The sequence below is a fragment of the Lissotriton vulgaris genome, chromosome 6 (genome assembly GCF_964263255.1).
Source record: "Lissotriton vulgaris chromosome 6, aLisVul1.2, whole genome shotgun sequence".
NCBI classification, from domain to species: Eukaryota; Metazoa; Chordata; class Amphibia; order Caudata; family Salamandridae; genus Lissotriton; species Lissotriton vulgaris.
Genome location: NC_141694.1, coordinates 1,844,658,177 through 1,844,681,104, shown reverse-complemented (window position 1 = coordinate 1,844,681,104; position 22,928 = coordinate 1,844,658,177). Strand labels below are relative to the sequence as shown.

The 22,928-nt window shown below is 45.7% G+C and overlaps 1 protein-coding gene across 1 annotated transcript in view; it reads right to left on the bottom strand.

Moving 5' to 3' along the window:
• Positions 1–22,928, bottom strand: part of LOC147709625 (exostosin-1-like) — a 130,308-nt gene that overhangs the window by 69,593 nt on the left and 37,787 nt on the right. Inside the window, exons 4-7 of the mRNA XM_086926059.1 lie at positions 19,732–19,851; positions 18,351–18,483; positions 10,702–10,820; positions 4,323–4,418 (exon numbers count right to left, since the gene is read on the bottom strand). Of these exons, the coding sequence (XP_086782185.1) occupies positions 4,323–4,418; positions 10,702–10,820; positions 18,351–18,483; positions 19,732–19,851 (468 nt within the window). The remainder of the gene's footprint in view (positions 1–4,322; positions 4,419–10,701; positions 10,821–18,350; positions 18,484–19,731; positions 19,852–22,928) is intronic.

The following is a 22,928-nucleotide window of genomic DNA, read 5'->3' as shown; positions in this document are numbered from 1 at the left end:
TGGAAATTGACTGTTCCTTCCTTCCTCTCTCCCTTCATTCAGTGTGGGTTGAAGCATCAAGGTGGAAGTTCATGGGGTGCTTTCTTCTTGTGTGGTGTTCTGTCTACTCTAAATCAACATGTAGTTATAGGGTACATCCTCATGATATAATGAATATGCAAGAAGGATGCAACACGACGGTACTGTTCGCCTTATGTATGGTCATCATCATTATCATATGTAATCCTAACACTTTGATTGAACCCGCTATTTTTGCAGCTGTGTAATGTTTCGGCATATGGCCCCGGAGATTAGACTTTGCGCACTATATGGTGCGTCACTGGGAATATGGGAGTGGTGCCCAGAGAAAATGCAGGCCACTTGTGTTTAAGAGCACACACCAGCATGGTATACTTTGCAATGTGCTTTGTTTTCAGGAACTGATAACACCTGCTCATTATTACTAGGAGTGGGCTGAACCCGGGGAGGGTTACCAAAACACTCTGCAAGATTCCGTAGAGTTCTGCAAGCAGGCGGAATCCGGCACATTGCGCTGATTTTTAGCGTCAGGAGCTTGTCCAGCGCTAACAGCACCACACAGCGCGCCAGAGGGCGCTGCTTCTTTCTGCCACTCGAGTAGATTTTCTACTCGAACGGCAGCTTTGAGAAATCTCGCTGGGTGTCATTCTAGTGCCTGAAACTCACGCTAGGGGACTCGGTTCTCGAGTGCCAACTTAATAAGAGAAAAACTCTGCCATGTGGCGGTTGGTGGAGTTTTGCTACAACTCTGCATTACAAGCATAACGTGGAGTAGGTAAAACAGTGAGACTTCCGCCGGTGTAGCGAAGTTTACCGCCCATCCCTAAATATTATCCAAGCCAATGTCATAATGTTGTCTCCCGCAGGAGGGTGTAAAGCTGAGTGGACCTCCCAGGATTCAGACCTTTGACCTTCAGGTTGCACTTAGATCTCTTCAACGGATGCATTAGTCCAAATAGCTTATTACTGACCCATACTTGTCACTGTGCTGATTTTAAGACTTGGTGAGAACACTAAAGCACCAGAGATGTTTAAAGAAATGGGCAGGGCCTTTGGCTCCCATCGTCCAAGGGTCCTCCCCCCCCCCCGCAACCGAGGGAAGGCTACTTTTCTATTGCTATCACCTCTATTTCTCAAACTAAATGTATTTCCCTCTCTCTCTTGGTCTATCGCCGACTGTGCCTCTCCCTAACCGGTGTCATTGTCAGGATTTTGGGTCCCCAGCCAAGCCGCCTTATTATAGCTGTTTTTATGGGAGCCCCTGTTCAGAAAAATTGAACTTGTGATACAGGTATTTTTGGGCATCGTGCAAGCTTAGCTTGAATTATGAGATAACTGGTAATAACATTTAATCCAGTTGAGAACAAGAGTCCCAAAACAATGCCTTGCCTAGGAGCATAAAAATATTTAAGCTGACACTGCACTCACCTCTTTACTTGCAGTTTTGGTTCAGAGTCCGGGGGTGAGGGGAGGGGGCGGTGGGAGTCTCCACGCACTGTTTCGCAACAACCAAAGAACTGCACATTTAGAAATTGGTTGAGTAGAATTGATAGCATAATGAACGCGGGCTCCAATTTTGAAGGGACTCGGCTTAGTTTATCTGGGGGCAGATGTATCAAAATACCTATTTGCGATTCTCAAATAGCGATTTTTTGAGAATCGCTATTTGAGAATAGCAAAATGGAATGTATGTAAAAATTCGCTATTTTTTAGCGATTTCTTAAAATTCCTTAATTGCGATTAGCAAATTGCTAATCGCAATTAAGGAATAATTTCCCATTCATTTCTATGGGCCAGGAGGCCCATAGGAAGGAATGGGAAATTATTCTCAATTTGCGATTCGCAATTTGCTAATCGCAAATTGAGAATAATTTCAAGGGTGCAGGGGTGTCTTAAGGACACCCTGCTGCACCCCTGAAATTTACATGTGTGCCCATATGGCGAGCGCCACATGGCACCTTTACAAATGTCAAAAAGTGCATTTGTAAAAGAATTCGCAAATTAACACCAACAACAAGTTGGTGGTAATTTGCGATTTCTTAGTGTAAATTCGCAAAACCTGAATGCTTCATACATAACATTTAAGGAATCACAATTTGTGATTCCTCTGACGCAAACTTAAGGAATCGCAAATTTTGCGATTCCTTAAGTTTGCGATGCGATTTCAATTATACATCGCATTTTCCGAATTTTTTGTCGCAAACGTTGCTATTTTGCGATTCGCCGCGTTTGCGACAAAAAAACGTTTGATACATCTGGCCCTTAGTCTTCAAAAACTCTTTGCCTATAAACTTCAATCACCAGTGCTTCTTATTTAAGACACTAGATGACAGCATTGGACATAAAATAAAACAAATCTTTATATCAATGTTCTGTTTTTTTGGTCGAAGCTTCTCTAGTTGCTAACAATTTATTGGGGACATTGACAATCTAAAAGCTGACCTAAGACTGCATTCCGCCCATTGCTTACCATTGGCTCTGTGGTTTGTAACTCACATTTGCTTACTTTCCATTTTCTGGCTTTATTTGTTTGTTTTAGGCTGTGCAGCTTAAGTTCATCCCGTGAAGAGCATTCCTTATTTACTGTATGAGTTTACTGTTTCCTTTCGAATGCTCTCTTTCTGTAAACAGGCATTTAAATCTTGTTCTGATCCTGTCACATTTGCTCTGCATTCAAAGGCAGAGGTCACATTTCAGGCTTCATCTCCTGAGGAAGCTCCTGTTTACTTTTCTTTCTCTGACTTCAAAGTGAGAGGATTCATGTGACAATCTTGCTGTGAAAGTATTTTTTCTAGCACACAACAAAGTTTAAACATCTGTGAGGAACTATGTGGACATTTCAGAAATATAAAAATTAGGGAAGCAGAAGTAAAGCAATTTTTTTGTAATTTGTGAGGTGGAAACAAATATTTCAATACGATGAAAACAAATCAATACACTAGGTGATTGCATTTCCGCACATTATCGCTTGTGCGCTGTATGCTTGTATCAGTAAAACTGTATGTCTGTGCAAATGTAATGGGCATTTCAATTGAAAATGTGTTGTCTGTAATGGCAGTTCGCTACCACACCATGCATACACCACTATTCCGAACTCCACTCTACTCTACACCACTCTGTGCCACTTTACTCTTAATCACTGCACTCTAAACCAATGCATTCCTCACCACTCTGCTCAAAACCAATGCACTCTATGACACTACACTCTTCCCCAATCTAATCTGCACCACTGCACTCTATTCCACACTAGATCACTCTACGCTACTGCACTTTATGGGGGGACAGCCTTTACCATGAAGTTTTTATCATGAAATGAAAGTACAATGCATTTTTTACATCGGAATTACTTTTACTACGCAAGTCTTTACCACGCTAGTCTTTACACCGCATATATGTTTCAATTTGTGACTATGCGGTATTTAGTTTATATATATTTTAAGGGTAAAGAAAAGGGGGTTGGGGAGTCTCCCCCCAAAAGCAATCCTGTATTCGACATAAATGTAATTTTTTTTAAATACATAATTTCGTTTACAATATTGTTTTAAAGTTATAATTTTTGAACAGTAGATGTCAGTGTTAGACTATGACTGGATTTTTATGCAACTGTAAGCATGGTAAAAGTGTGCACGGTAGTGGTTTGCGTGGTAAAGGTATGTCAGATGTGAGTGAATTTAAGTGCATGGTAATGACATACAACCCACTTTATGCCGCTCTTCACCATTGCTATCTATGACATTGTACTCTGCACCACTGGAGTCAATGCCACTCTACACTACTCCGCTCTACTCTACACCACTGCCCACTCTACGCCAATGCCACTCTACACTACTCCGCTCTACTCTACACCACTGCACTCTACGACACTTCACTCTCTGCCAATGCATTCTACATCACTCTACTCTGCACCACTGCCCACTCTACGCCAATGCACTCTACACCACTACACTCTACATCACTCTATGCTACTGCTCAAGAGGGGAGGAAGCACACTGCCTCTCATCCTAGCACATTTCACTCCATTGCATTCTGGTAAACATAGTATGTTTACTTCAAAGTTGCTGTTGTCTTTCACATAAAGTGTAGAAGATGTACTCAGCAGGAGAGCGGTAAGTGTTTAGTATGTAGCCAGTGGTGCACTTTGGAGCTCACTGTCACAAATACATTACTAGGCATCGTGTGGCAGTGGACTGTATTTTACAGACACCACACTTTCCATTGAAATGGCCACTACGTTTGCGCAGAGATACAGTTTTACTGATAAAATGAGATTTCACTTTTCCGGCGCAGCAGCCATATTGTCCTACCTTGCGTTCTCCTTCAATGATGGTCATAGGCACTGCGGTGGAGGGCCACTTGTTCTTTGGCGGTACCGGCTTGTCACAGTTCCACAGTACTATGATCTGTATTGTGAGCAAATGAAAATACCTTGAGTATCTGAGACAGAGGAAGGGAGAATAGTGTTTGTGAATGGGATTTTGGGAGGTCATCCATTGATGACTGAAAGGGCCACTGCTCTGGAGCTTTCATTACTGGCACTGTGTCCATATTTCTTTGCTTAGAGAGAGAGAGAGAGAGAAAGAGAGAGACAGAGAGAGAAAGAGAGAGACAGAGAGACAGGGAAACAGAGAGAGAGAGAAAGAGAGAGAGACAGACAGACAGAGAGAGAGAGAGAGAGAGAGAGAGAGAAAGAGAGAGACAGAGAGAGAAAGAGAGAGACAGAGAGACAGGGAGACAGAGAGAGAGAGAAAGAGAGAGAGACAGACAGAGAGAGAGAGAGAGAGAGAGAGAGAGAGAGAGAGAGAAAGAAAGAGAGAGAGAGACTGGACACATGCAGGGGTGAGAACTGTCCAAAGAGAGAGGCCCAATAAAGGACATGCAAGAAAATTACATATGAAGTAAAACCTAGAGCAAGATAAGAACACTCAGTTCTAATTATTACATCTTTTAGTGCATAATTGGGACCAGTGCTGTGTCTATGAAGGCACCAGTGAGCACTAGCTCTAGAAAGGCTTGTTCATTAATGACCTTTACATACACTCTGTCATAGTGCATGTGATAGCTGTCTGATCTTTAGCACTGCGGTGGACAGTATGCGCTGGAGTGGGAGGAGAGGTCAGACAGGCAGCGAGGCAGGAGGCCGGCCGTATCTGTGTCCAGTACAGCAGGGCATGACGTCTCACTCAGGCTACCTATGACAAGCAGAATTGACTCCAGCGTCTTCTTCAGGCCCCACACTTGGAAGGCTATAGGTAGAGACATCAGACATACTCTTGATGTCTCCAGCAATGTTCATGCTGTAAAAGAGAAAATCCTCAGAACCTTATCTAATCAATCAATCAATCAGCGCAGCACTGTCACCCCTAGGGGTATCTGGACACTGTAAGTGTGACGTCAGAATAAAGGTCAGAAACGGGCAGAGAGAGGCAAAATAAAGATCCGAAGCAAGCAGAAGGAGGCAAAATAAAGATCAGAAATGAGCAGAAAGAGGCAGATAAAGATCAGAAGCGAGCAGAAAGAGGCAAAATAAAGGTGAAAAACAAGCAGAAAAAGCTGGGTAGCGAGAGGAGGGAAACAAAGAGAAGAGGGAACTGGTGGGAAGAGGGAGAAAACAGGCAGAAAGAGGCAAAATGAAGGTCAGAAACGAACAGAAAGAGGCAAAATGAAGGTCAGAAACGAACAGAAAGAGGCAAAATAAAGGTCAGAAACGAACAGAAAGAGGCAAAATAAAGGTCAGAAACTATCAGAAAGAGGCAACATGTAGGGCTTGAGTAAGCAGAGAAAATGCAGAAAAACGAGCAGACAATGAGCAGAGGCACAAACCGAAGGCAGCAGAGGGTAGTGGACTGCGAGAAGCTGGACTGCAGGACTGTTGCAGGGCGAGCTGGCACAAGGCTTACAGGGTGAGTTGGCGTTTAACCTACACACAGTAGGAGACATTGTCACCATGTTTATATATATTGCTCAGAGAAAGAAAGGCAGGCAGGGTTTTGTGGAGAGATTTATGTGTCCCACATATTGCATTATGAAGACGAAAAATGTCTTAGAAAATGTTTGCGCCATCAGTGGAGAAGTGTGGCTCAGGGGTTAGAGGTGGCAAACCCGGAAGCTGAGATCGGCCCTGGACCAGGGTTCAATTCCCCGCCTCGGCGGGTCTTGGGCTAAAAATTCCACGGACTCGATAATTCTCGCTCCGGTGCCTTCTCGACTCACGGGTTCACACTCTGCGACTCTGGGCAATAGCTTGCTTAATCTCCACAACGGCCCCTCGCGGCGGGATGCCTGACTTTCACCTTGTGGATACCCTGCCGGGGTTATCTCACAGGGGAATACCAGGACGGGTTCCCTAAGCAAGCGCCGGGAAACCCACTGCGGGTAGCTGTGCGCTTTATAAGCTCAAATACATTTACATTTACATAAAGGGGAATTTTGTTAAAATTTGAAAAAAAGCAACTCTTGCAAGCTTAGGAATACCTGATGATACATGAGAGAACTGTTAAAAGTTCACAGATCTGTACTAGAAGTGATGTATCACCTAATGATGTTTTCCACATCATTTTTTCATGGCTCTGCTTTTCACCATTAAAATATTTTAAAGTTAAAAGTATCTTCAACCTGATTACATTAGGGATGTAGATGGGACAGTCTCACTTCATTCTAAGATAACTCTGTTATGTTGGGTATACAATCATTCCGTCATATTGAGAAGATCGGACACCAAAAATGGACACCACATATCCTTTTTGCATTACAGCATTATTAACAAAATGTTAGTATGCTGCTAGAGTCCAATGCTGGACTCTAGCCTTGAGCCCAATGCTGGACTCTAGCCTTGAGCGTCCTTGTTTCGTGCCAATAGGGGTACGTTAAGGTGCACTTACAGTGAAGAAATGTCGGACACAATGAGAATTGACAGAGTTAAGATCATGGATGGATGTCTTCACAGTGGTAGACATGGATGTGCCTTTGTTGTTAGGGATCCACAGAGTACAGCAGAACTTTCCCATCATCCCTTGCCGGGGAGGGTCTGACACATATCCAAAGGGCAAGTTTTTCCTGGAAAGATTTCAACATCTTCTGTCATCTGGCTTAATTTAATTGCCAGTACGGCGAAATGTATTATTTGTGACTTCAAACACTTCTAGTTATGTCACCTGTCGTGTTGGCGGGATACGTAGATGCAGTGATAACTCAAGAAGACAATTCACCCCCATTTGAAGACTTGCTCCCCCGCTGGATAGGCGCGAGCCGACTGTCCGCTTGATATTTAAATGTGTCATGGCTTTGAAGTAAACAGATTTGGCTTCTGGAAAGATCTGAAAACAACTTCCAGTAGCCAGGGTAAGAAACGTTCTGTTAATACAGACCCAGCTACCTATGTTGGGTCTGTGGCTTTGAGCACCTTATTGGCCTCTTTTGTTACCTATAGCTCCTGAGTCCAATGCAGAAGCTCTGTGTCCAGCTGAAGTCACCAATGCCCTTTAAACTTTATCCTTTAGGATGCCACTAACTGTAAATCGAGGGCGCCTGCTGGATCTGAGAAGGTGTTCTCTGGCATCCCGAGGGGCGGAGCTAGCTCTCCTGACCCACATGTCCACACCCATCATTAGGATGCCCTGATCTGTCCCTTGAGGCTCCCTCACTATGGAAAGTCCTTTCAGATGACAGGTGCACCACTTAATCAATAGTTCATATACGGCTGATTATATGGTTCAAAAAGCAATGGATAACAAAGATCTTCAATTTGATTTCTTTATTCCATTTTCTCGTTGTGTAGAAAAAACATTACAGCCGACGCGTTTCGTCCTTTATGTTGGAGGGAGCCTGTTGACACGACGCTTCCGGAGGCTCTGTCAGATTGCAGCTATCAGATTACGACCCTGCCCCCTGCATTTCTGGGCTACTCGTGGTTAAGCTGCCTGCTGTTCTACTATATTCGGCTGATATTAAGAATAAAGATACAGCACTTATATTCAGCTTAAAGATGATTGCCCTGTTAAACCGATTACTATTCTAAGGCTGATATCTGCCAATAATCCTCTGGTAGACCAGTTTTATGACTACAATCAAAACCTAGATGATAGTGCTTATGGAATCCTAACACCTGAGCATCCTACCGTCAATGAATTGTTGTGCCTCAGACGTGGAAAGCGCTTGTTTTGAAATTGCCACTCATATATAATTCACGTTGGAGGAGATAGAGCTCTGTATGACTGATAATACTTTCCGCCTGAGACTATATAGATATTGGAATCTTTGCCCTGAAGAAGTCCTATTGTAAGACGAAACGTGTCGTCTGTATTGTTTTTTCTACACAACGAGAAAATGGAATAAAGAAAACAAAATGAAGAACTTTGCCTTTGTTATCCATTGCTTTTTGAACCATATAATAAGCCGTATATGAACTATTGATTAAGTGGTGCCCCTGTGCTTTTTTACTATCAATTGTTAAATTCCTGAGGGAATAGGCACTGTGACAGTGGGTGCCATTCAGTGTGCACACTGACCCCCGTTAGAATAAAAGGGGCAAGATGTTGGGAGCAATAGCAGGTTAGGTGCTGGCAGTGAGAAGGTTCCACTGTCTTCCGAGTATTCTGTCTGTATTCCTTTCAAATGACCTCAGATTCTTCAGCCCAACTGTGTCCGATAACACATGCTCTTACTTTGGTAAAGACAAATGCCCATTCTCTGTTAACATGTGCAGTATTATGATAATCGGCTACTTACTGGCAACAATATATTATATAAAAAAACAAAATGAATACAAATGTATGAGGACATCTTAAATCATATGTATAATTCCCAGATTCAATGGGGGAGGGTGTTCCGACCCAAATCAAACACAATAGTCACTGTAACTAAGAACTTTCACTCACTAGCCAAATTAATCAAAATTGAATTACAGTCGTGCTTCTTGGATTAAAGTGCAAAAGAGTATTCAATACAAAAAAAAGCACTACAGATTTACAAACAATTCATTGAACTATTTTTAGTTACTGGTACCAGAGAAAGACAGAATGCTGTGTACATCACTTCCTCTAGGAAGGAGCATTACACAACTAAACGTGTTTTACTGTAGAGACTATACAACTTATCCTAAGGGTTATAAGAGTTGTCCAGCATTAATCATGTCCCGTCCCGCCCAGACTACTACATATGCAGGACAGATCACTAAACAGTGCATTACATTTTTTACGGTTTCACATTACTAAACCCCCTCTCTCTTTCTCTGTTGTCTTTTCTCTCACCTCTGAGTTGTGCCAACTCAACTTCTGTTTTAAGTTAGAATGAAATCAGAGGCACCGAGATGGACCTTAAGTGGAATATGTCAGTTTTAATCCATTCCAGATCTAGCGAGATATGGATTTCTGATTCACAGCAGATTTGGTTGATGGTTGCACCGCACTATACTTCTCACTTACCTGCAATGTCTTCCCTCAGAGGACAACCCTTACGGCCCATTCTATGTAAGCCTTTCAAGAATATGCTACAGAGTAGTAAATTATTCAGCTAGTAGTCGATTTTCTTACCTCTCCATGTACGTCTACATCTTTCCCGAACAGGAGTCGATTCTCTTACTTCTCCATGTCAGTCTAAGTCTTTACCGAACAGTAGTCGATTCTATTACCTCTCCATGTAAGTCTATGTTTTTACCGAAAAGTAGTCGATTCTCTTACCTCTCCGTGTCAGTCTTTGTCTTTACCGAACGGTAGTCGATTCTCCTACCTCTCTATGTCAGTCTACATCTTTACCGAACAGCAGTTGATTCTCCTAACTCTCCATGTCAGTCTACGTCTTTACCGAACGGTAGTCGATTCTCCTACCTCTCTATGTCAGTCTACATCTTTACCGAACAGTAGTCGATTCTCCTAACTCTCCGTGTCAGTCTACGTCTTTACCGAACGGTAGTCGATTCTCCTACCTCTCTATGTCAGTCTACATCTTTACCGAACAGCAGTTGATTCTCCTAACTCTCCATGTCAGTCTACGTCCAGGCCCGGACTGGTCATAGCGGGCACCGGGCAAACCCCCGGTGCGCCACAAGGGTGGGGGCCGGTTTTGAGCCCCTGGGGGCCGATTTTGTTACAGGGCCGTTTTTGCAGTATAGTCTACGTCTTTACCGAACAGTAGTTGACTCTCTTACCTCTCCATGTCAGTCTATGTCTTTAAAGAACAGTAGTCGAATCCTTTACCTCTCCATGTCAGTCTACGTCTTTACTGAACAGTACTTGATTCTCTTACCTCTCCATGTCAGTCTACGTCTTTACGGAACAGTAGTCGATTCTCTTACCCCTCCATGTAAGTCTACGTCTACCGCACAGTAGCCGATTCTCTTACCTCTCCATGCCAGTCTATGTCTTTGCAGAACAGTAGTCAATTCTCTTACCTCTCCATATCAGTCTACATCTCTGCAGAACAGTAGCATTTTAAAAAACAGTGGATCAGGCTGCATTTGTGTACCCTTCTAGAGTCTTCCAGATCAAGCCAGTCATCAATAACTTGGTATTGGTTCAACAGTATGTCAGCAGAGCCCCAAGAAAAGCTTCCATCACTTCAGAGCTCAAAGTTTTAGGGAAGCAGGAGTTACAATTTTTGTACAAAGCCTAACATAACGTAATTGTTCTGCTTCCATCCTACATAACTTCTCCACCCCTGGACCAATACCCACGCCTGAAGCACACGTACCCGAGCACAGAACTTGGACTTTGCGATGGCGAGGATGAGTTTCACGATAGGCTGGGACTGCGCCACCAGCGGGGACACCATGTGGATCACAGCTGTAAATTCCTTGGCCGGGTTCCGACCTGCAGGGTCAACAAACCAAATGTTAGGTTGCACTCCCTGGCTTGGCGCTACATGCGCTGGCAACATCCCACCTCCCCAACACCCCAAATGTGGACATCTCTTAAGTGGCCGCAGTTCTAAAGAGATTCCAGCGGATTCCTGAGAGTGATGCCTCCCCCAAACTGACCCCAACACCCATGTCCCACTACAGCAACCAAACAATTGCAACCTTGAGACCTGGAAATTCAAAAAAGTTACATTGTAATACTGGGAACAGTGATAAAGGATTCAGAGAAGCTACAGAGGGAGATCTGATACACTCCTTGATCCATGGAGATCTCATGACCTTCGATCCATCAGCCCTACACGGAAGGAAGCTCACTGAATACACCCGCTCCTCATATGAGACAGACTTTTTTTTTCTTTTTACAAATTATGTCATTACCTTTATTGCATTAAAAGTAGTTATTGCATTCATTATCTGAACAGCTTTAAAATAAAGCATTGCTACACCTGTTGAGTGTCTTGTAACGTTTCCTCTGACCCACTTACCAACTGCTGGGAGAAAAATCCAATTCACGTAATAATTTTTTTAAATATTCATAAGTGGGCAAATGCTGGATAGCACTTCGACTGAGGCCAAATTACATATTTTTACATCCTTAAAACTGGCAACATGGAGTATTTTAGCATTTCAAAGCCTGTGGCTCGGTCCTATAACTCGAGTTCTGGGACTTTAACAACTGGTATGGCCCTCGGCAGCAGGCTATAAGACTATATTAGAACATTGGAATGCTGGGAGCTCCATTGGTGACATGGAGTATTGTAGCAATCCACAGCCTGCGGCTCGATCCTTTAACTCAGGTACAGGGACTTTAACAACGGGTATGGCCCTCGGCACCGGGTTATATTAGAACTCTGGAATGTTAGAAGCACGATTGGTGACAAGAAGTATTTCGACATTCCAATGCTGGTCTTTCTTTTTCTCCCCATTTAATTTAGAACATCCAAACTGTGGTGCGGGAACACGCTCATAGCATTGGAGTCCAGCTACCTTTCACTTTAGGTGTCATTAGAGGCCCCCTCTCTTGTTGTATCGCCACTGGGTGTTTCTTCGATGTGTGTCTGACATATTTTGTGAGGGTCATACACCTTTCTCTGACTGCGTGTTCTTGGGGGCAAACAGTACTTTTTAGTAGGTGATGGCCCCATCTTTTCACGCTGAATGTATTCATGTGTACGTTTAAAGCCCCCGCCAGGGGCCACGTATGCGAGTTATTCAATATGCCTCAGTGCTTCAATGTTTAATTTGGGTCAGCTTGGGTCTACTGATGGGTTTCAAACATTCCCGCCATTAACGCACACACTCATAATATACACATGTCACGCATCACGAGGCTTGGACGCACACACTCATAATATACACGTCACGCATCACGAGGCTTGGAGGCACACACTCATAATAAACACATGTCACACATCACGAGGCTTGGACGCACACACTCATAATATACACGTCATGCATCACGAGGCTTGGACGCACACACTCATAATATACACATGTCACGCATCATGAGGCTTGGACGCACACACTCATAATACACACATGTCACACATCAGGAGGCTTGGACGCACACACTCATAATACACACGTCACGCATCACGAGGCTTGGACGAACACACTCATAATATACACGTCACGCATCACGAGGCTTGGACGCACACACTCATAATATACACATGTCACGCATCATGAGGCTTGGACGCACACACTCATAATACACACGTCACGCATCTTGAGGCTTGGACGCACACACTCATAATAAACACGTCACGCATCACGAGGCTTGGACGCACACACTCATAATACACACGTCACGCATCTTGAGGTTTGGACGCACACACTCATAATATACAGGTCACGCATCACGAGGCTTGGACGCACACGCTCATAATATACACGTCACGCATCACGAGGCTTGGAGGCACAGGCTCATAATATACATGTCACGCATAACGAGGCTTGGGCGCACTCATTCATAATATACACGTCATGCATCACGAGGCTCGGTTATGCTCAAGGAAGCCATGATACTCAGTCTGGCCCGTTCCCGACCTGCAATCTATTTTGAAGCTCCCGCCAGTCCCGCATGCATACTATGTATTGTATCATGGAACATTCAATAAGTTACCAGAAGTTGTATCATTCATTTATGTTATATTGTATAATAACCCTGCAGCTCACAGGGGTGTTGCCATAGGAACCACCACAAAGATATTACTAGCCCCAAGCGGACCCAATAAACATTGAAGCATTGAGGCATATTAAAAGCGCCTATTAAAAAACGCGGTCAAATAAAGGTGAATGACCTGCACAGGACATATCAGACCCATATTGAGGGAACAGTGATATTATGCAGCCTAATCACCAAGGCTGCCATGTCTGAAGTAAACAACATTTATATCTGGCAAACTCTTTCTCTATAGGCAACTCCAACCAAGGACCACCACCTATGTATTTATGACAGTAGGACAGTGTCTATCTGAATTGTATGTCTAATGACTTTTTCTCCCCCGGCAAGAGAGTGATGATAGGACAACAACATGCTCCAGACATGCATGACCCTTGAAAGACCCAGAGCAAGGGTAGCAGAGTGCGGGCATGATCGGTCTATGCAACTCTCGATCACTAAGCATGTATTTCACATGCGAGATTGCACTTTATACATTGTTTTTTTAAAATAAAACTAGTTCTGACCACCCATGTACAAACATGGAATACAGGCCAATGATACCATCACTTAGCACTTTATAATCATTTTCCACAGTTTTTTAGTTAGGGACGGTGTCAAGAGTAGTACAGCCCTGATCCCAACACGAGTATGGACAAGGGAATCACAACATGTCCCAACAAAGTTCAGACTGGGACAAACCCTAAAAAAACTTCTTTACTCAAAACGCAGGTGCCCTACATATAAAGGCACCCTTAGGGAATACATGAAGTATTTTTAACTGTATATTCTCCTTCTAGATCCCTGTTTATCTAATCAGATTTTATATATGAACTCCCATCCTTTGGGTTGAGTCCGCCCATGTGATACCACCCTACCAGTGTGTGGATAGGCGCAGATGATGAAACGTCTCACGATAAAGTGAGTGAGGCTTCTTCTACTCCAATATCTTTGGATACCCAAGAGCTACTAGGAAGCTGCTTCTTCCTAGAACAGGATCAATATTTTTCTTTCTTTTCCTAGTCCAGTTGCCCGACATCGCCATAGCCATCCCGGACAATTACAAGACCATCCGTAAAGACCGCCCCGTCCAAACAGGAGGAGGCATCGACATCGTCCATAAAAACACCGCCAAAATCACGACCAGCTCCGACGCTAACCTTTCCACCGCCAAACACCTCCACTTCCAGGTCCACACTGACCCCAGAACCACACTCAGAGGCACCCTCATCTACAGGCCTCCAGGAACACGTAAACAATTCAGCGAGGACATCACTGACTTCATCAGTCCACATGCCCTCGCCTCCGAGAACTACATCCTACTAGGAGACCTCAACTTCCACATGGAAAAGAATAACGACAGCAACACCACCACCCTACTGGATAACCTAGCCAATCTCGGACTCAAACAACTTGTCGACACCCCCACCCACATAGCCAGACATACGCTAGACCCAATCTTCACTTCCAGCAAACACATCTCCTTCGATCACACCACAGCTCTCCATTTGACGGACCACAGTTGTGTTCACTTCAGCTACAAAACCACCTCGACCCACAACCCCCCACAACCTATTCCCCGAAGAAAATGGAACAAAATGACCACCGACCAACTCCTCACATCGCTCAACCAAAACCCACCCACCCTCTCATCTGACCCTAACCAAGCTGCCATCAAATTCAAACAATGGATCACTCACAGCGCTGACGAAGTAGCACCCTTGAAAATCCATCACACCAAACAAGACAGCAAAAAGGCCCCCTGGTTCAACGATGACCTTAAAAAATCCAAGAAACTTTGCCGTACTCTCGAGAAAACATGGAGAAAAAACCCAACCACCGACAACATGACCACCATCAAGGTAGCCACCCGCAAACACCACCAGCTGATTCGATCCACCAAGAAATCAGCTCTCAAGAATCGACTCGACAACAATGCCCATAACAGCAAGGAACTATTCAATATCATCAAAGAATTTACCAACCCCACCGCAGACTCAAACGACATCACCCCCTCCCAAGACCTCTGCGATTCGTTATCCTCTTTCTTCTACAACAAAATTGCCCACATACATAACTGCTTCGAAAACAATACCAACGAACAATACTACCCACCCCCCTCAGAACCTATACCGCCCTCCAACAATCTCAACGCCTGGAACCCAATCACCACCGAAGACACCATCCGCCTTATGAATTCCATCCACTCTGGCTCGCCAACCGACCCATGTTCCCACCACATCTTCAACAAAGCAGACTCCATTATCGCACCCCACCTCCGTGATGTTATCAACTGTTCCTTCAACTCTGCTACCTTCCCAGAAAGCAGGAAACATGCCGAAGTCAGCGCCCTCCTGAAGAAACCCACAGCAGACCCCTCTGAACTCAAAAACTACCGCCCCATATCCCTCCTCCCATTCCCGGCCAAAGTCATCGAGAAAGCCGTCAATAGCCAACTCGCCGCCCTCCTCGAAGCCAACAACTCCCTCGATCCCTCACAGAACGGCTTTCGAGCCAAACACAGCACCAAAACCGCCCTCATCGCAGCCACAGACGACATCCGAACACTACTGGACAACGGAGAAACAGTGGCCCTCATTCTACTCGACCTCTCCGCCGCCTTCGACACAGTCTGTCATAGCACCCTCATACAACGCCTCAACAATATCGGAATACAAGGAAAAGCGTTGGACTGGATCGTCTCCTTCCTCGCCGGAAGAACCCAGAGAGTACGACTTCCCCCATTCAAATCAGAGGCTACCAAAGTCATTTGCGGTGTACCACAAGGATCATCACTCAGTCCCACCCTCTTCAACGTTTACATGAGTCCACTCGCATCTATCGCGCGTCAACACAACCTTAACATCATCTCCTACGCTGACGACACCCAGCTGATCCTTTCCCTCACCAAAGACCCTAACTCCGCCAAAACCAATCTTCACGAAGGTATGAAAGAAGTTGCCGAATGGATGAAAACCAGCCGCCTAAAACTTAACTCAGACAAAACGGAGGTGCTCATCCTAGGATCATCCCCCTCTGCCTGGGACGACTCATGGTGGCCTTCGGCTCTGGGCACAGCACCCACACCCACAGATCACGCACGCAACCTGGGCTTCATCCTAGATTCCTCACTCTCGATGACCAGACAAGTGAACGCCGTCTCATCCTCCTGCTTCAACGTACTTCGTATGCTCAAAAAAATCTTCTGTTGGATCCCCTCCGAGACAAGAAAAACTGTCACCCACGCACTAGTCACGAGTCAACTGGACTACGGAAACACCCTCTAAACCGGAATTACAGCCAAATTACTGAAAAAACTCCAACGTATCCAAAACGCATCAGCGAGACTCATTTTGGACATCCCTCGCCAAAATCACATTACCGGCCACCTGAAAGACCTCCACTGGCTCCCCGTCAACAAGAGAATAACATTCCGTCTCCTCACCCACGCACACAAGGCCCTCTACAAGCTAGGGCCCGAATGCCTCAACACTCGACTCTCCTTCTACACACCCACCTGCCAATTAAGATCCTCCGATCAAGGCCTCGCAGCAATTCCGCGCATCCAAAGATCCACCATGGGAGGTAGATCCTTCTCCTACTTGGCGGCCAAGACCTGGAACTCACTCCCCACCCACCTCCGCCTTACACAGAACCACATCTCCTTCAGAAAAGAACTTAAAACCTGGCTATTCAATAAATAATGAACCCCATCCCCAAGCGCCTTGAGACCCTCTGGGTGAGTAGTGCGCTATATAAATTCTTGAACTTGAACTTGTGTGAATAAGAAATTTATGATAGTCTGCCACATGGTGGAGCTGTTTGTCTAATTTAGAGACGAGCACAAGAACAGTTGTTTGTTAATTCAATATACATTAAAAATGATTCATAACTGCCAGCCTAGCCATTCTTATAGCGTAGGGGACCTGGAATAGTCTAAATTAACACATGTTGAGGAGTGTGCTGCTTACTAGTTCTGTAGGCACTGTCATAGGCACCGCTGGCAGTGGCAATGCATGGTGCCAGCTGCAGAGTCCTCCTGACGAGAGCCCTGGCACTTATTTTTTCACAAATTAAGTACTGCACCATTGGTAGCTGTGAAAACTCCTGCCTTCCTGCTCCAAAGACCTCAGTGGACCACAGCAGATCCCTGACTGGGACCAGGGCACCCTCAACACCTCCACCCTGACACCTGTCCAGGAAGGGGTGCAGTGTGGCAAAGCGCTGCCATGTGCACAGGCGTGTATGCCTCAAACGGGGGTGGGCAGCAGCTTTTGCGGGCCTTGAGCAGTCGAAATCAGACAGTGAGGAGCACAGCAGAGAGTTGAGGAGACCTCAAGTCCCACTTGCCCCTCTTGAGCATCCAGTCTTATGTCTCTCCTTCAGCAAGTTGTCCTCAAAAGCCGCCTAGCTCTCCTCTGCTGTATGCAGTGGTGCTGAGGAGTAAACAGGATTAGGCCCTTGGTTGGGCCTATGGAGCTCTGAGCACTGGTTCTAGCCTCAATATAAGGCCCTCATTACAAGCGATTACGATATGTGCGGTATCTCCTGTTGCGAGCTGGCCTGGTTTATTACTATATGTGCAGTAACTCCTGTTAATGCCTATATTGCCATTACTCTACAGGACACAGCAGGACTTAATCTGTAAAGAAATAAGTGTCAGGAGACCACTGCAGCTTGCACCACCCATTGCGCTACTAATGACAATTCAGACTTTTTATACATTCAAAATTGACTAATATCTTCCACACAAGCTATTTTGATATTTCGGTGGCAGCAATTGGTCATTTCTAATGTATTTAAAATTAGAACTTTTGTTGCGTTTATCACAAAATTAGACAAACACCACCACCATGTGGCTAACTGCCATAAGTCCCGTGTTAACAATTAAGTGCTTGGTGCTGAGCACCAGAAATCACTGGCACAAATTAAGCACTGGCTCAGTACAGAAGTATTCATTGTACCCTATGCAATGTTTGTGATCAAGGAGCGTCACAACGGACGCGGTTTTGATGCCTCCACCAGCCATTATCTCAAAAATTAAACTCCTTCTTTCTCTTGCTAGCCATTCTTGTCTCTGAATAATGTGTAACCATCGAGTCCACTGAAACCACCATGGCCACAGCACAGTTGTTCTGCCACATTTGACATGTCTTCTGATCCGGTCTCTTACAGTATTTTACACCTGGATGGACAGGGCCAGGGGTTGTGATTCTCCACGTGTTATAATGTGACAGGTTCAACTATGATAAAAAACAGGCCCTCTACAGATGCCTTTGGCCCACACTCCAGGCCCCTCAGCCCTCCTGCTCTACTCACCCAGTGCAAAGTAGTAGAAAGGGAAATCCGCAAGGTGCGTTGAGTACTGCGGCAGCGCGAAGAGTCCACCGGGTAACACGTTCCACATTAGCGCGTTCCGGCTCATGTGGGAGTAAATCCGGTCCTGAATGATCTGGAGAAGGAGTCCAAGAAAAAGCAGGGGTGAGTGAACCACTTTGCTGTGAGTTATCGTAGCAGCTTTAGGCCCACCCTATGAGAGTGGAAGACAAGGGGTCTACTTTCCCTCCAAGCCTACAACATCATTGCAAGTGCAGCAGGAGATCCCACCCAGGGTCTTTTGCTGGGGGGGATTGGCTCAATGAGGGTTAGGTGACCTCATTCCAGTGGTAGGAACTATGGGCCCCATTCACAAAGGTAAAATGAGACAAAAGTCTAACTTTACAACTTTCGGTATTAACAAAGGGAATTTACTACTCGTAAATACCTTTTGTGAATACCGAAAGCCGTAAAGTTCAACTTTAGGTATTCACAAAGGCAGGCTCGCAACACCCACTGGGATCAAAGGGCTTCAGCCCCGCCCCCATCCTGTGTGGCAGCCCGGGCTGAGACAGCTTCCCGGGCACCCACACAGTTGCACCAAAGTACTTCACAGGTCTTTAAAAGACCATTTACTTGCTAACGAGGCTTTGTTGTGTTTTCACCCCTTCTTAGAGTCCCTGCATCTCCACTCTGCATATTGCTGGAAGAATCAGCCCCCCCGAAACCTTTAGTGCCCCCCCCCCAAAATTTGGCTCTACTTGCGCCTCTGCACAAACGGCATTTACAAGTAGTAAATGCCATTTGTGAATACCAAAAGTCGTAAAGTTAGACTTTCGTCTAATTTTTTGACTTTTGTGACTCGTCTCCTAGTGGTGTCCTTTGGGAAGTCTGAGCAGGGATCACAATCCTTCTTCTTTTTGTGTGTGAGGCGAGGGTGCCTGACTTCGGGTTTATGAACTTCCGTAGAACAAGATGGTGCACTTGGAACAGCAAATTCATTGGGGGTGCAGTTTAAGTGTTTCGTCCACAGCAAACCATATTTTTTTCGCGAATTTCTTTTAGAAAAAAATTAAAATGTGAAAATGCACATTTGTGTCACACATTCAGATGCAGAGTTTCCCACCTGCTTGGAATTCCATATACAGACATGTTACACGGGGTGATTGTGGAAAGATACAACAGCCATAAAATTCCAGGAATATTCTGCATTCATGGAGTCCTCCATAAAAGTCCAAAATGCGCAGGAAAGGTAGGAAGGAATCTGCAATTTAGAAAATTACGTCCTCGCACTTTTGGGAGGTTATGGAAGCCCGCGAGCAACATGGCCTTTCTTTCGTGAAAAAAGCTCCCTTTCCAAGGGTGAGGAAGGAAAACCCCTTACCTCTAATGTTGTCATTACTATTTTTTCCACAGATGAAAAATAGGTGTCCCAGAGGAATTGCGTCTGCTGGCGGAGCGCCAAGACTCTGTCTGGACTGATGGACCGGATGATGGACGGAATCTGAGGAAAGAACCGTGAGAGAAAGAGAAGACAGACTCAATGACAAGCACGTTGGAGGAAGGACATTCATTCATGTTCTACAGGATTAACATTATTTTTGCTTTAAATAAGACTGGATGTTTTGACATTCATTTCTCAATTATTTTATGCTGGGTCCTCCTTACTAATTACAATGCAGAAGAAAACAACGTATTCTGAGTGCTGCCACAAATGCAAGTCTGCATACCCCAACACTTAACAACTATGTTACTTTCTGGCAAAGTAGAAATGTGCCGCCTCAGTCCTGAAGCGTTTACCATACACTTAAAATAGCACTTTCTTGGCTTTTAAAGTAATTCAGTGCTACCACTAGGTGGTGCCATAAGGCTGAAGCTTTACCTCTTTTTATTAGAGTTCTGTTGGAAGTGGGGGTCCTACTCACTAACTGCCGCCACCAAATGCTGGAGGTGGGAGTCCCTGTCCCTCACCGTTGTTGCCATGTGCGTAATCCGGTCTCCTCGTTTCAACGTTAGGCTAAGTGAGGACACCGTCTGCGATACCCCTCCTCACCCCCTCAGTAGCCTGGCACGAGCAGCCAGGCTTATATCCAAGGCACGAGTGTACAGTATGTGCAATCACACTCACAGCAACCCACTGATGTCACCAAAAATAGACTCAACACAAGTTTTTATAAAACGTGTATAATCTTTATATAAGAGGATATACAATATGACCACACAATACAAAACCAACAAATAATAATGGGTAGTATTCCTTCTGGTGGGGTGGTAGGTTCTAATCCCAACCACCGCTTCTAACCAAGATTTAAATTTACTTGTAACCGTTCCCAAAATGTTAGGCAGGTCGTATTGCTAGAATCACACATGTTGCAAAAGAAAAAGGAATACTGCAATACGTAACGATATACCCCTGTACTGTGCACTAGAGAAACAATGCCATACATAGCGCCACAATCATGTACTTTGCAACAGAAGGAATAATGCAATGCGTATCACAACCAGCATGCCCTGTGCAAGGAAGAAACAAATCAATGCGTCACGCTACAATCATGTACTTATGCAATGGAAAAACAAATGAAAGGCGCCACGTAATAATCCTGGACTGTGCGATGAAGAAATAATACAATGCGCCACGTTACAATCATGTACTCTGCAAGGGAAAAATACGCTGTACGTAGCGCACCCAGCATGTAGTTCGTCAGCAACAAATAAGGTCAGGCGTCATACGACAGTTCGATAGTTCGTTAGTAGCAGTAATGCAAAGTGTAATACAACAGTTTAGATGCTCCGTTAACAGTTGCCCCCAATCATGGATCAATGATGACACAAAAGTACTGCTTCTCACTCCGGCCCCAGTAATGCCCCTCCTTGGGCCAGCACGGGCCTAGATCTGAGCCAAAGCAACAGGCTTGCGCAGGTGATAGAAGCGAGAGGCCGAGAGATTGTCACTCCAGGCCAGCACCCCACTCCAGGTGGTGATCCACGTTACCTGGGGGCGTGACCCCACTCTCATCTCCTCCGCCAGTGACTTGGGCCTTGATCCAGAACTCCGTTAGATGGGCACAGTGAGCTTGGGCTGGCGGCTCAGATCCTCCGGGGCTGTTGGTCCTTGCCGCTACTGTTTCACTCCGAGTGGCCGATGAACTGACTCCTTCCGGGGGTCTCAGTAGACACCGAGACCTGCTCTCAGCCCTGTGGAGACCTACTTCGATTTCGGTGCACACACCACCCAGGCACTCCTCACCAGAACCTGTGGTTGCACCGCGACATGCACTCTGCGAGTCCGAGACTCGCCTCTTCTTCGGTGCACACAATGACCAGGCGCTCTTCACCAATGCCTCGGCTTGCACCTCGAAACACACCCTGCGCATCCGAGTCTCACCTCTTCTCCCAGTGCACACGATGACCAGGCGATCTTCACCAACGTCTTGACTTGCACCACGACATGCACCCTGGGCGTCTGAGTCTCACCTCTTCTCCCGGTGCACACGATGACCAGGCGCTCTTCACCAATGCCTCAGCTTGTACCACGACATGCACCCTGCGCGCCCGAGACTCACTTCTTCTCCTGGTGCAGACAACGACTAGGCGCTCTGCACCAACGCCTCAGCTTGCACAACGACACGCACCCTGCACGTCTGAGACTCACTTCTTCTCCCGGTGCACACAACGACCAGGCGCTCTTCACCAACGCCTCGGCTGCACCATGACACGCACCCTGTGCATCCAAGTTTCACTTTCTTGCTCAATGCACACAACGACCAGGCGCTCTTCACCAACACCCTGGCTGCACCCCGACATGCTCCTTGTGCATCCGCGACTCAGTTTACTCCTGTGTGCCCACGATCACAAGGCATGACTTCTGAGGGTCTCAACCTGCTCGTGCACACCGCGTTGCTTGGGACTTCTCCAGAAACTTTTATGTTCCTGTGTTTCCAAATAGGGAGCCAGCTCACCTCAGGCCCTTGGGGTTCAGGACAAAGCACAGTCCTGTTCAAGAAGGGGGGACGCCACCCAGTGCAATGTCACTTCAGTCTCTTCCTTAGTAAAAGCTACCAACTGGAGGCCAGCCCCAGATCACGAAGCAAGGGTCAGTCCTATTCAGTAGTCTCTTCAGCAACTCCTTCCTTGGCAGAGGTTCATCTTGATCAGGAAAGAGGCCAAAACCTTTTCAGACTCGACCTGTTCATTTTGCCATCAAAACAACACCAAATTCTAGGGGTTTCAGTTCTCTTAGTTAAACCCCTTCATGTCTTTGAAGTTCTTTGTGCTCAGGGGTCCCTGACTCTTCCCTAAATCATTTCTGGGTGTCCCCCTCCCAGTGTCACCTTTCTCCCTTTGATACTTGGGTTCTGGATCCTTAATCACTCAGCAGGAGATGGGTCAATTGTTTTATAGCAGCCCAGGCTTTTTTTTCTACCTCCCGGGCTTCTCCTCCCCCTACTCTCCAGATGCAGGGCAGCCTGGTGCCATTTCAACCCCTCCCTGGGTCAAGACCTCTCCCAGCTCCCCTCACCTCACAGATCCAGACAATCAATACACATTCAGCAGAGACACACAGAAATGTTTAATGCACAA